This window comes from Paramormyrops kingsleyae, chromosome 13, assembly GCF_048594095.1.
Source record: "Paramormyrops kingsleyae isolate MSU_618 chromosome 13, PKINGS_0.4, whole genome shotgun sequence".
Classification (NCBI taxonomy): Eukaryota; Metazoa; Chordata; class Actinopteri; order Osteoglossiformes; family Mormyridae; genus Paramormyrops; species Paramormyrops kingsleyae.
In genome coordinates this window covers 11,788,103-11,802,243 of record NC_132809.1, presented here as the reverse complement: position 1 = coordinate 11,802,243, position 14,141 = coordinate 11,788,103, and the positions used below count along the sequence as shown (strand labels likewise).

General features: G+C 38.7%; 1 protein-coding gene across 1 annotated transcript in view; it reads right to left on the bottom strand.

The window, feature by feature from the left end:
• The window catches only part of LOC111859446 (receptor-type tyrosine-protein phosphatase beta-like), a 51,869-nt gene that overhangs the window by 26,850 nt on the left and 10,878 nt on the right, over positions 1 to 14,141 (bottom strand). The window contains exons 2-10 of the mRNA XM_072698202.1: positions 7,406 to 7,424; positions 7,084 to 7,215; positions 6,800 to 6,931; positions 6,384 to 6,632; positions 4,637 to 4,897; positions 3,715 to 3,975; positions 1,950 to 2,204; positions 1,056 to 1,322; positions 167 to 427 (exon numbers count right to left, since the gene is read on the bottom strand). Coding sequence (XP_072554303.1) covers positions 167 to 427; positions 1,056 to 1,322; positions 1,950 to 2,204; positions 3,715 to 3,975; positions 4,637 to 4,897; positions 6,384 to 6,632; positions 6,800 to 6,931; positions 7,084 to 7,215; positions 7,406 to 7,424 — 1,837 coding nt within the window. The remainder of the gene's footprint in view (positions 1 to 166; positions 428 to 1,055; positions 1,323 to 1,949; positions 2,205 to 3,714; positions 3,976 to 4,636; positions 4,898 to 6,383; positions 6,633 to 6,799; positions 6,932 to 7,083; positions 7,216 to 7,405; positions 7,425 to 14,141) is intronic.

The window sequence follows — 14,141 nt, the reverse complement described above, 5'->3', positions numbered from 1 at the left end:
GACAGTATATCTCTGAGTGACCGTTCACTCTATTACAACTCAAGAAAGCTTTAACAAACCAAGTATTATTTCCACACAACAGACGTATAAGACTAACAAAAACTATACCACTACTAGAAGAAATTCCAAAGTAAAAGACAAAGGTTCATTCATAATGAAGACTCACTGGTATATTGTGACAGACTGATAGGAGCTCCTGCAGCTTGATTATCTCCTGCAATCGCAGTGACACTGAATGTATACTGAGTTCCAGCGGTCAGATTACTAATGGTTATGGATGTGTTAAGTGAAGTAGTATTCTGCTGAGTACTGCTGTCATTCCATAGTACACTGTAAAAGGCAGCATTTCCCACAGGAGGAGCCCAGGTCAATGAGACAGACGTTGTTGATATTACAGTGACAGTCAGGTTCCTGATGACATCAGGTCCTGTGCGTGCAGGAGAGGGGGTCAGGGAAGAAAACAATTTTTCAGTCAAAGATACATTGTATGGATTTTTCTAAATCGTTATAATGTAAGGGTATTTCCATAGACTTTAGCCTTGGGCAGGGGTATCGGAGGGGTATGGATACCGTGGCAGTTTCAGGGGGCCAAGCACTACACAGCACCACCTGAATAAGTAAAATTACATGTAATATTGGGTGAGGGGGCCCAAGCACATATTCTGTCATTGGGGCAAGAATTTCTAGCTACATCCCTGCTCTTGGGTAGATATACTGGCACAATAATGAAAAAAGACAGTTTCTTCTTGGAAATGGATTTTGAAAAAATCTAGCCAACAGTTTCCTTAAATAAATCTGTATTTTCTAGTAATACTGAAAAACATCTTTGAAGGTATCTACAAGTGTCATTACGGCATTTAATTGTTAAAATGACAGAAAGACCTTCAAAAAGACAGTATATCTCTGAGTTACTCTCCTTTCTACTATAACTCAGGAAAGCTTTAAAAAAAACTATTATTACCACACAATGGACGTATAAGACTAACAAAAACTATACTACTACTAGAAGAAATTCCAAAGTAAAAGACAAAGGTTCATTCATAATGAAGACTCACTGGTATATTGTGACAGACTGATAGGAGCTCCTGCAGCTTGATTATCTCCTGCAATCGCAGTGACACTGAATGTATACTGAGTTCCAGCGGTCAGATTACTAATGGTTATGGATGTGTTAAGTGAAGTAGTATTCTGCTGAGTACTGCTGTCATTCCATAGTACACTGTAAGAGGCAGCATTTCCCACAGGAGGAGCCCAGGACAACGAGACAGACGTTGTTGATACTGCAGTGACAGTCAGGATCCTGATGACATCAGGTACTGTGCGTGCAAGAGAGGGGGTCAGGGAAGAAAACAATTTTTCAGTTAAAGATTCATTTTGTGATTTTTTTTCAAACCCTCATTACCTAAAGGCATTTTCGATAGATTGTACCCTAAGACAAGGGTGTCGGAGGGGTGTGAATACCCTGGCAGTTTCAGTGGGTTAACAGGGTCCCCTGAATAAGTAAAATTACATGTAATATTGGCTGGGGGGCACAAAGTGATATTCTCTCAGTGGTGCCAGAATTTTTAGCTACATCCCTGCTCATAGGTAGATATACTGGCACAGTTATGCAGTTAGCCACCTTTTTGCTGGAAATGGATTTTGAAAACATCTAGTCACCAGATTCCATAGAAGAATCTGTACTTTCCATAACACTGAAAATAAAAAAATCTTACGTTTTGTCTACAAGTGTCTTTATGGTGTTAAATTGTTCAAATGACAGATAGACCTTCAAAAAGACAGTATATCTCTGAGTGACCGTTCACTCTATTACAACTCAAGAAAGCTTTAACAAACCAAGTATTATTTCCACACAACAGACGTATAAGACTTACAAAAACTATACCACTACTAGAAGAAATTCCAAAGTAAAAGACAAAGGTTCATTCATAATGAAGACTCACTGGTATATTGTGACAGACTGATAGGAGCTCCTGCAGCTTGATTATCTCCTGCAATCGCAGTGACACTGAATGTATACTGAGTTCCAGCGGTCAGATTACTAATGGTTATGGATGTGTTAAGTGAAGTAGTATTCTGCTGAGTACTGCTGTCATTCCATAGTACACTGTAAGAGGCAGCATTTCCCACAGGAGGAGCCCAGGACAACGAGACAGATGTTGTTGATACTGCAGTGACAGTCAGGATCCTGATGACATCAGGTCCTGTGCGTGCAAGAGAGGGGGTCAGGGAAGAAAACAATTTTTCAGTTAAAGATTCATTTTGTGATTTTTTTTCAAACCCTCATTACCTAAAGGCATTTTCGATAGATTGTACCCTAAGACAAGGGTGTCGGAGGGGTGTGAATACCCTGGCAGTTTCAGTGGGTTAACAGGGTCCCCTGAATAAGTAAAATTACATGTAATATTGGGTGAGGGGGCCCAAGCACATATTCTGTCATTGGGGCAAGAATTTCTAGCTACATCCCTGCTCTTGGGTAGATATACTGGCACAATAATGAAAAAAGACAGTTTCTTCTTGGAAATGGATTTTGAAAAAATCTAGCCAACAGTTTCCTTAAATAAATCTGTATTTTCTAGTAATACTGAAAAACATCTTTGAAGGTATCTACAAGTGTCATTACGGCATTTAATTGTTAAAATGACAGAAAGACCTTCAAAAAGACAGTATATCTCTGAGTTACTCTCCTTTCTACTATAACTCAGGAAAGCTTTAAAAAAAACTATTATTACCACACAATGGACGTATAAGACTAACAAAAACTATACTACTACTAGAAGAAATTCCAAAGTAAAAGACAAAGGTTCATTCATAATGAAGACTCACTGGTATATTGTGACAGACTGACAGGAGCTCCTGCAGTTTGATTATCTCCTGCAATCGCAGTTATACTGAATGTATACTGAGTTCCAGCGGTCAGATTACTAATGGTTATGGATGTGTAAAGTGAAGAAGTATTCTGCTGAGTACTGCTGTCATTCCATAGTACACTGTAAGAGGCAGCATTTCCCACAGGAGGAGCCCAGGACAACGAGACAGACGTTGTTGATACTGCAGTGACAGTCAGGATCCTGATGACATCAGGTACTGTGCGTGCAAGAGAGGGGGTCAGGGAAGAAAACAATTTTTCAGTTAAAGATTCATTTTGTGATTTTTTTTCAAACCCTCATTACCTAAAGGCATTTTCGATAGATTGTACCCTAAGACAAGGGTGTCGGAGGGGTGTGAATACCCTGGCAGTTTCAGTGGGTTAACAGGGTCCCCTGAATAAGTAAAATTACATGTAATATTGGCTGGGGGGCACAAAGTGATATTCTCTCAGTGGTGCCAGAATTTTTAGCTACATCCCTGCTCATAGGTAGATATACTGGCACAGTTATGCAGTTAGCCACCTTTTTGCTGGAAATGGATTTTGAAAACATCTAGTCACCAGATTCCATAGAAGAATCTGTACTTTCCATAACACTGAAAATAAAAAAATCTTACGTTTTGTCTACAAGTGTCTTTATGGTGTTAAATTGTTCAAATGACAGATAGACCTTCAAAAAGACAGTATATCTCTGAGTGACCGTTCACTCTATTACAACTCAAGAAAGCTTTAACAAACCAAGTATTATTTCCACACAACAGACGTATAAGACTTACAAAAACTATACCACTACTAGAAGAAATTCCAAAGTAAAAGACAAAGGTTCATTCATAATGAAGACTCACTGGTATATTGTGACAGACTGATAGGAGCTCCTGCAGCTTGATTATCTCCTGCAATCGCAGTGACACTGAATGTATACTGAGTTCCAGCGGTCAGATTACTAATGGTTATGGATGTGTTAAGTGAAGTAGTATTCTGCTGAGTACTGCTGTCATTCCATAGTACACTGTAAGAGGCAGCATTTCCCACAGGAGGAACCCAGGACAACGAGACAGACGTTGTTGATACTGCAGTGACAGTCAGGTTCCTGATGACATCAGGTACTGTGCGTGAAAGAGAGGGGGTCAGGGTAGAGAACAGTTTTTTAATATACAGATTAATTTTGTGAATTTTCCTAACCAATATGAAATAATGACATTTTCTACAAACTGTACCATTTGATAAACGTAAGGGGCAGAATAACGCGGTCAGACACTTCCTTGCTGGAATTGGATGTTGCAAATATTTAACCACCATTTTTCTTAGAACAAAATTGGAACTTTCTCTTATTCATTCCTGATCTCCACCATCTAAACCATCACAGGCACACACACCATTCAGAACTATAGAGAATTTGGAAACTCCAATTCACCTCAACACGTCTTCAGAAAATGTAGGAAACCAGAGAACCCAAAAGAAACTTCACAACAGCATGAGGGCCAAGCTGTGAAGGGGCCGTGACATCACACCAGCTTCCTGTCTATTGGGCTGCAAATGCAGTCTTTTAAGTTACTTACAGGCTTGTTTACTATCCTAAATTCTCAACATGTCAAAAACATCATCTGGAACAAAGTATACCTGTGAGGTACATTCCATTGTATCCCAACGCAAGAAACCATTAAGAAGTCAGGTATCACTGCCACACAACATATGGATATTCCATATTTAAATTATAATTCCCAAAAAAATCTACAGGGCAAAGATTAATTTTTAATGAAGACTCACTGGTATATTGTGACAGACTGATAGGAGCTCCTGCAGTTTGATTTTCTCCTGCAATCGCAGTGACACTGAATGTATACTGAGTTCCAGCGGTCAGATTACTAATGGTTATGGATGTGTTAAGTGAAGTAGTATTCTGCTGAGTACTGCTGTCATTCCATAGTACACTGTAAGAGGCAGCATTTCCCACAGGAGGAACCCAGGACAACGAGACAGACGTTGTTGATACTGCAGTGACAGTCAGGTTCCTGATGACATCAGGTCCTGCACGTGAAAGAGAGGGTGACACGAAGGAAAAAAGTTTTTTAACATACAGATTCATTCTGTGTTCTTTTTCAAATTGTTATTAGATAGAGGGGTAACACTTTACTTGATGGGGCACAAGTAATGTAGCATTATCCTATTATTCATGTATTATCCACAAACTAAGCCTTATTTACATACCAATCTCATGCTAATTAATCATTAATCGTTACATGTTTTATATGTTACTTTATCTGTTAATTCTGTAAAACTTTGTGAACTACAAGTTGCAATATATGTATAAGTAATGAATACATGTAATATATTCCTTGCAATATACATAAGTAATGAATAACACAAATGAAATACTGATCTTATGTTTAGTCATCATTAATTAATTGTGACGCATCTTTTATCTCAAGTAGAGTATATTTGTTCATGATTTGTACTTCAGTAGTAACTGAGTTACTAAGTATTTGTGCCCCATCAAGCAAAGTGTTACCGACAGAGACATTTTCAACAAACTGTACTCTTGGGTATGCCTAAACTGTTAAGTAATGTAATTACAACATGTAAGTAAGTGGTGAGATTTTGAAAACATTTTCTCACTAATTTCCATGAGAAATTCATAATAGGTAAAAAAAAAAAAAAACACCTATCAGAACACATTACATTTGTGCATTATTTTCCACTAAAACGAGGAACTTGTGAAAGGCCAGTCATCCCTTTCATATAAGAATCAAATATTGAAAACTTGAGTTTACAAGTCAAATTGTATATTTTTAAGATCAGGCTAATAAAATTCATTTTAGAGAACTTTTGGCAATGCCTGTAGACACAGAATCAGCATTTCCAAGAATGTATCAGTAAATACACAGAGAACCTTCTTACTACCACCAAATCAGCCATACTGACAGGTCAACATTCTGCATAGTCCTGTACAACAAAGCCAAAGATAACTGCAGTGACGGTCATTTAATTGATAGCCACTTCACCGTAACTGCAAGCTAGTTTCTCATTTTTTGTAGCAGCTCCTTACTTCCAGTGTTGACTCGTTTCAGTATTAACACCAATTGTACAGTGTTGCCAATTTTGGGCAGCCGGCTGGCGGGAGTTTTTCAATTCGTGACATGTCTGCACACTCATTTAAAGGTATGGCACAATTTTATTACCTTGTAAATAGTCTATAGGGTTTGCAACTACCGCAACGTGATTGACATAGCTAAATATAGGTTTATAATATAGATTTGTTGTAAGATTTCCTGCATGAGCGTGAGACTCACGCCAGATATGTGAGTTGGCAACCCTGATTATGTACTATATATACACAGTGAGTGCCAATACGCCCAAAGGATGAAGATGCGCTACATGACTACTAGCTCACCAACTTGGACAGCACAATGTAATCCACATTATGAGAGTAGCAGTGCATTATTAAATGAGCACAAATGCATTTTAGCTGTAATTTATCTAAGATGGTGTCTGTGAGCCGTGGCCTGCCTCTTACTGGTATAAGCCCGAACAGTAACCTGGGAAGTACTCTGGGGTATCACAATCATCACAGAAATGTTGTACGGAGTCCCTGGCTGCAAGTCCTGAAGAAGCGCAGATTTACTCGTGGTATTTATGATGGAGTTATTATAGGATACAGAGTAGCTGAACGCAGCCGAGGTCACGTTTGGCTGTAGGTCCCAGCTAATTCCGATGGATCCAGTTGTTTGGTTGACTACCCTGAGGTTTGTCAGTGGGTTAACATCTGCAACACGGAAAAGCAAGTCACTCTGCGTCTGAAATAAATACTTGACACTTTGAAGTTAGCTGCAACAGCCATCCATGGTAAGAAGAAGAAACAGACATACAAATAAGGCAAACATATTGCACTGATTTGCACATATTTTATTTCAACATTTTAAGAATACTTACACGTATAACTGTAAAGGGTCACAGGATAGCTAACGTTCCCAAACGAGGCGTTTATGTTGAACGTGTAATTTTCCCCAAGTGTCACATTAGTAAGATTATAGCTGTTGTTGATGTAGCTGCTATCATTGTTTGCTGACGGAATAAAAAATACAATACAGACAGAGCGAACAAAGCATGGGTCGTCTGAATCGATTTCAGTAATACATGCCTATACGACACTGCGAAAATACACTTCAAATTTCATTTCTTGATTGTCGATATACTTCGGGGTTTTAATGACTTACGTGCACATGTAACCGACATAAAGTAGCTGAAGTTTCCGCCATTGACTTTGGGGTCTAAAGTGCAGTTTCCAGTAGAAACCGTAATGACTGACGGAAACACGAATTCAGCTGCGAAATCCGTACAAGGAGTGCCTGAGCAGCGAAGACGACAAATGCAACACAGTGATATTTAAATGCTTACCTTTACCCTAATCCCCAGAGAGCGGGTTATTGCACAGGTACAGTAGACGTCAAAATAAGCAGGCAATTCTCTCTCCCTATAATAATTCTCATACAAAATGACAGTACTTTAAACATCTTGAGAAAACGAAACAGTACTTACACACATCCGATCTGACACCCTGCGAAGAGAAGACAACAAAATTAAGTGCGACTGAACTTGATTTTTGAATGGAAAAAGAATGGAACGCCACGACGGCTCAGTGGGTAAGACGCAATTATCCAAATCACCAGCAGATGTCGCCAGTTAATCACAAACAATAGCCAGGCTTCTCAAACGCTCCACAAGAAAGGTCTGTGACGTGAGACAATTTTAAGAGAATATGATAATGTAAAACATTACTGTAATGAATTTATTTGCTATGGACAAAATCGCCTAAATTCTAACTAACTTTAAAAATCAAAAAGCACTGAAATACAATAATGTGCAAAAGTCTTAGGCAAAGAAAATGGTGGTGCAGTGGTTAGCACTGTCGTCTCTCAGTTCTGGGATCTGAATTTAAGTCTTTGCCAAGGTTCTGTGTGTGAAGCTTGAATGTTCTCCCCATGTCGCCTGTGGTTTTCACCAGGTACTCTGGTTTCCCCCCACAGTCCATAAACATGCTGAGGCTGATTGGAGTTACCAAACTGCCCATAAGTGTGAATGGTGTGTGAGTGTGGCCTGTGATGGGTTGCTGCCCCATCCTGGGCTGTTCCCTGCCTTGTGCCCATAGGCTCTGGATCCCCTATAACCTTTAATAGTATAAGCTGGTTCAGTAAATGGAGGGATGATCTTCATTGTCATGATGTTTTGTCTGTCAGAGTGTCAGTTTAGCCATTTTAAAACCTCTCCTAAAGTCACCCCAGTATTTGTAGCAACCATCCAATACACCCATATACTTTTTGATTTGACCACAAGCACACCTTATTTGGCTAATCAATGCTTCATTGACTTTTTAAACTAACTAAAACGATCAAATAAAAGAGCTGATGATGAAATTTAATGAATATATGGAATGGCTGAGGTGCCCCTGAGGAGAGGTTTGGGAACCTAGACGGTTCTTCTAGACGTCCAACCAGATATCAGTAACCTTTTGGAAAACTGAAGAAATTCTTGTTAGTTTTTATCGTGTTCTTAATTTGCATATATTCTGATATTAAATTGTGTGTGTTGTTCTGAGCAAATATATACCTAGTACACAGATAAAAAGCTTCAAACATTTCCTTTGACTGTCTAAGACTTATGCACAGTACTGTACATATATTGTAAATTCTTATTATAGTTAATATTTATTCCAGGATTATAAAAAAACACACAAGACTAATTTACTTTGTAATATGGGATTTGGTTAATAAACTACCAATAAATCTAAAAATAATGATACGGCAGTCCATTTAAAATATTTATAGAGAATTCATATATGATTTTTCACAAAACACATAGAATACGGAAATATGCAAAGGTTTATGTTTCAAAATTATAAGCCCATCTTAATTCACAACCTAAAACGTAACATGGAATGGAGAAGAAAGTCTGTACCTGTACCAGATGTAAAAACATCATAAAGTCATTAATATGCCTGCAATTGTACGTTAAAACAAACATTTACAGGTGAGATGTATGCTGTAAATTTTTAAGCATGGAAAATATATGTGACCACCTCTTAGAAAGACTACATAGGACCCATTTGTGTGTAAATGACTTATAAATACAGCTGTAGACAGGCTTTTTTACCCCATTTATGAAAAGATATTAACTTTCCAAGTATACAGTGCTGAGCCATACAACTGCTTAAAGAAGTACAACAGTGAGTGGATATCTCAAACTCATATAGTCAAACTGGCTCTAGGAATTAGCACAATTTCATTTAATTGAGATGAAATTTAATTGAATGTAAAAATGTACACTCAATGGCCAGTTTATTAGGTACACCTGCCTGTTACTACGAACAGCCTATTCCTCTAAACAGAGAATCTTGTGGCTGCAATGAATACATACAGCACACAGACAGGGTCAAGGGCTCACTTACTGTTCGAATGAAAATGCCCGATCTATTTAATTTTGAACATGGTGTGCTTGTCAGTGCCATACAGTATGTGGTGATTTCAGCATCAAACAGGCATCCCAGATCAGTGGTGTATGCAGAGACTTCTCCGACCAAACAATTTGGTCCTGTCTGGCACTTCATAGAGATCCCAATTAAAATGGCCACTAGAGGTCCAACAACTAATTGATAACATCAATAACATTTAGTAATGAAAATAGTTAACAACTCATTTTGTCTTCAATCGGTTGTATTTTTGCGGTTCGTCTCGTAACATATGTACAATTGTATCACCACCTAGCAACGTTGACATTGGTGTGTTAAGCCTTTTCCACTTTTCCACATATCCTACATACTGCATTTGTCTGCGGTCACAGACGGTCACGATTAGCGCATACACACAGCGATAATATTCCACCAGACCAGCAGGGGGCAGATATACCAGCAGTATAATACAGTACCCAGTGACATTTTGAAGTCTTGCCGAATAAATCCTTCAAGTGGTGCGTGGGTTCCCAGCTAATTTTGTGACCAAGATTTCAAAATACCGCAATATACCGTATTGCTGTAATAGCATTCCTTTTGAAAACACAGTCAAAATGCCATATACCACGGTATGTAGTAAAATTTTTACCGGGCTAAATGTAGTGGGGACAGCAGATCTTTGTTTCTATGTCTCTGTGTAACTTTAAATAGATATTGTCTACATTGTGTATTTTTTTTTATAACTATGACTTAAAATGCTTTTTGATTTTTTATGATACAGCATTTGCACTTTAAACCCTGTGTTTTGGCCAAAATAATCGATTAGTGGATCACACGATGACACGATTATCAAAATTAATTGATTCGTTGATTTGAAAATAATTGTTTTTTTTTTTTATAATAACAATAATAATCTGCAAATATATGTATATCACAACATTCATGTTTTTTTGTGATATAAAAAAGTGATTGTTTGCCCAAAACTATGTATGATAGATAAAAGATACAGAATAGGAACATTACACCATGAATTATTAAAAAATTATGATGGGTGTTTCAGAGCTTGAAAAGGTAAAGGTTTTAATTTAGCCGGAAGAAGGGCAGTGACACAACAGTTCTGACAGGTGCTGGCAGCCAATGGTAGGCAGGTAGTGGGCGTATCCAGGCCGTTACTAAGCAGGGTGGTATGTAGGGATGGATGTGAATGTGTGATTTCTATCAGAGGTCTGAGGAAGGAGGAAAAGCATGCTTATGGTATGATTAAAAACTGGGTAACAATGAATGACAATGTTTAACACGTTTGACAGGTTTTTGTTTACATACAAATACTAAACACTGCGTTTAGCTTTTCTGTTTCTGTTACACGTCTCTGTCTGGTCATACTCTGCTGTAGATCTATTCCTTTGTGCACAGTGAGCTGCGTCTCAGATTCCCAGCCGGCCCTTTCCAATTTGCCGATTACGTCGTTATAAACAGAAGGCCGAAACCTCCACTGTGGTACCTTTGATGTGCCCCTTCGCTGTCTGATAGAGGAAATGAAACCTAAAATATGACAGAAGAGAAGAATCGTCTTCCTCCTATTGTCGATCTTCCACGTGTGTAAAATGGCACAGACAGTCAACATTAACTAACGGGTAAAAACAGGACACATTTCCATGACTAAAAAAACCCCTTTTCCCTTAATAATTTATGGGGAAAATGGGGCATTTCAGCATTTCTGCCATGCCCTTTAGCAAATGAAATTTAAATACAAGTTACACTTCACCGAGCCCTAGCTATCCAAAAAAAAAATATCCATCCCATTTGCCGCATTATTCTGATAGTAAGATAGAGAAGTTCCGGGTTCATTTTTAAGCCAGTCTTAAAGGGACAATGTCCTACACATGCACACATAACCATATGTTTTTTTTATTGGTCAGTTGTTAACCAGTCCATGGAAATAACAAGCTACTTTGACTGACCCAGATGATCAGGGATCAAGTAAACAGATTAACCCCAGCAAATCCAGGATCTAGCCCTGGCACTGGTGGTCACATCCCCCACCCCCCCCTCCATCCATGCCCATCTCCAGGCCGCAAATTCTCCCTCTTCCTTCTCTTATCCAAAGCAGCTAACTGGGAGTTGATTTGTTTGTACAGGGGAACATTAATATTCAACATATTCGAGTTAAGCATCTTACCCAAGGGTACAGCAGCGTTCATGTCGGTTTAACCAGAAGACAGTGCTGCTCACATTTTAGAATATGTACGTGAGCCAGAAAGCGATTGGGCTGGTACCAAGGTTGGCATGAGAGTCCTATTACAGTTACAGTAAGTCTGACGAGAAGCTGCAGGGTAACTGGTACATGAGCTGAAACTGAAGCAGGAAAATTAATGATCAGACAGATATCATTCTTGCCTTATTCGCTGCCCATTATATCACCAACTTTCCTTCCCCACACTTTTCAAACTGGGGGGGGGGGGGACTCTCAGTCTCACCTTTCAAGTTTTTTATAATTAAAAAGCTTTTCAATAATGTGAGCAGAAAGCCAGATGTGTACAAGCAGAATGGAGCCCGACTGGAGCCAGATGTCTCGCATACTGAGTGAGACATGACTGTGCTTCCCATATAAGAACAAGGTACTTCACTGTTCTGTGAAAGATTCAGCCTTTTTTGGCAACTAGCCAGCATGCAGATTGCTCAGGATGACGCCAAAAAAGTAGACTATCCCATGATAAATGTCATGAAGATTTACTGTTATAGCTAATAATAAACAAATTAATTTTTAATTACTCTGGTGAATATGCAAGTGCTTCTACTGTGAATCAATATATAAAAAAATGAACCTAACCAGGGAAATGTGGCAGTATGAAGAATAGAGCAAACACTGATACAGTTTAATCTCTTATCCCGACATCAATACATGCTCACTCGGCCTGAATGAAGTTTCTCATGCCTGCCAAACTGCTCTGGCACACGGGAGAATTCCAGAAAGCATTCCCACTAGAAATATCCTCCCCATTTCTTCAGAAATTCTCTATACCACAAATACAATAGAATCCAATGCTATAAACCTCTATAATATCTGTAAAATAACATTTGCTATCAGGGTGATGTATGCATATGTACCATTAGCTTTAGACAGGAGTTTTTCAGACGTTTCCTCAACACTGACTTGAGAAATTTCAGGCATAAATGGTGCAGCTTAAGTTTTTGGGAATGCTAAGTTAATTCCTGACACTGATATAAAGTGATTCAAAAGCTTAATTTACAATGTAGGGGGTAATAATTTATTATAATAAAGGCGTCTCCACTATAATAAAATGGATTTCAGAACCTACTTGATATAAGTGATCTATCTAATGTCATTTTCCTATTACAACCAAGAATAGAACATAATACCTCATTCAATGCAATACAATCATAAGAACATAAGAAATTTACAAATGAGAGGAGGCCATTCGGCCCATCAAGCGCGTTTGGGGAGAACTTAACTAATAGCTCAGAGTTGTTCAAATCTTCAAAATAAAATTGTATACTGGAAAACATTACCCTGGTAGGTCAGGTTTGGTAGGTCCACAGAAACTCTGTGGAGGGTCTGTGTGGCACTAAGCAAGTCCTGACAGTCTGAGGGATTATGTTTTGAGAACATTCCAGGAAGGAGGAAAGGAGGTAGAGGGGCAAGATTCCCCAATTCCCCGCGACTCTCGACTCGGACTCCAGAGAATTCCTGTTTGCCCTGAAGATTCAAGATTCAAGATTGGTTTATTGTCAATGCAACAATATGCACAGTATACAGTGTATTGAAATGTCGTTCCATACAGGTCCCCCATGCTGCATTATAAAGATAATATATATATATATATATATATATATATATATATATACCAAAAGATATAAAATAGCAATTTCACATAAATAATAAATCTAACAAAATTTTTATGAATAGAATACAAAGTGGTCATGTGCAATTAGAGTGAAAAAGACAAAGACGTGCCAATTATAACAAGTGCAAATTTGGCATAAGGTAGACATGTTTGAGCAAATAAATAATTGAGGTGTGCAAATAAGCAAATAGTAGTGACTACAACTAGAGGCATGCAGCCGGAAAGGCCCGGATCCCATCAGCCAGGCCTGAATGAGGCATCGACAGAGGGAGGCTTGTTTACTCATAGTGTATCCCATCTACAGAGCTCTGGGAAGAAAGTGATGGGATTCTTTCTGTAGGTGACCCTCCATCACCCAGGCAGAAAGTGTACAACACAACTGGCATGTCTGCTAGCTGCTGCAACAAATCAGAGAATGGCTTGTCACAGAACTGCAAATTGCACCTTCATATGCAGAGAGGTGATGTCCAAGTCAGGCAACGCTTTACTTGAAGCAGTCTACATAAGGGTGACATGTAACCATCATAAGAATGACATGACACATGTCATGCACATTAATGACACATTATTGGAGCTGAGGGCTAAGGGTCTTGCTGAAAGACCTGCAGACATGCTGAGGCCAGGCGTGAACCGACAACCGTCTGATTATAGACACAAAGGCTTAAGCCACTGGGCCACACACTGCCCACCCCAACAGCAATGTTCTGATTGACAATCAATTGAAGGTGTGGAAATACTTATATTTTTTACTATCTACAAGGCAGACTAGTCAACAATTTATACTGTCACAACAACTATACCTCTGACAACTAAAACAGCCCCTGGGCCAATCAACATGTTAATGCATCTCTTTCTATAGCTGCTTGAGAAGCAATGCAATGATGTTATGGGGCCATCCTGATATCTAATGCAGGACATTTAAAGTCCAGCCGTAAGATGGATGGATGATTATAGACATGCTGAA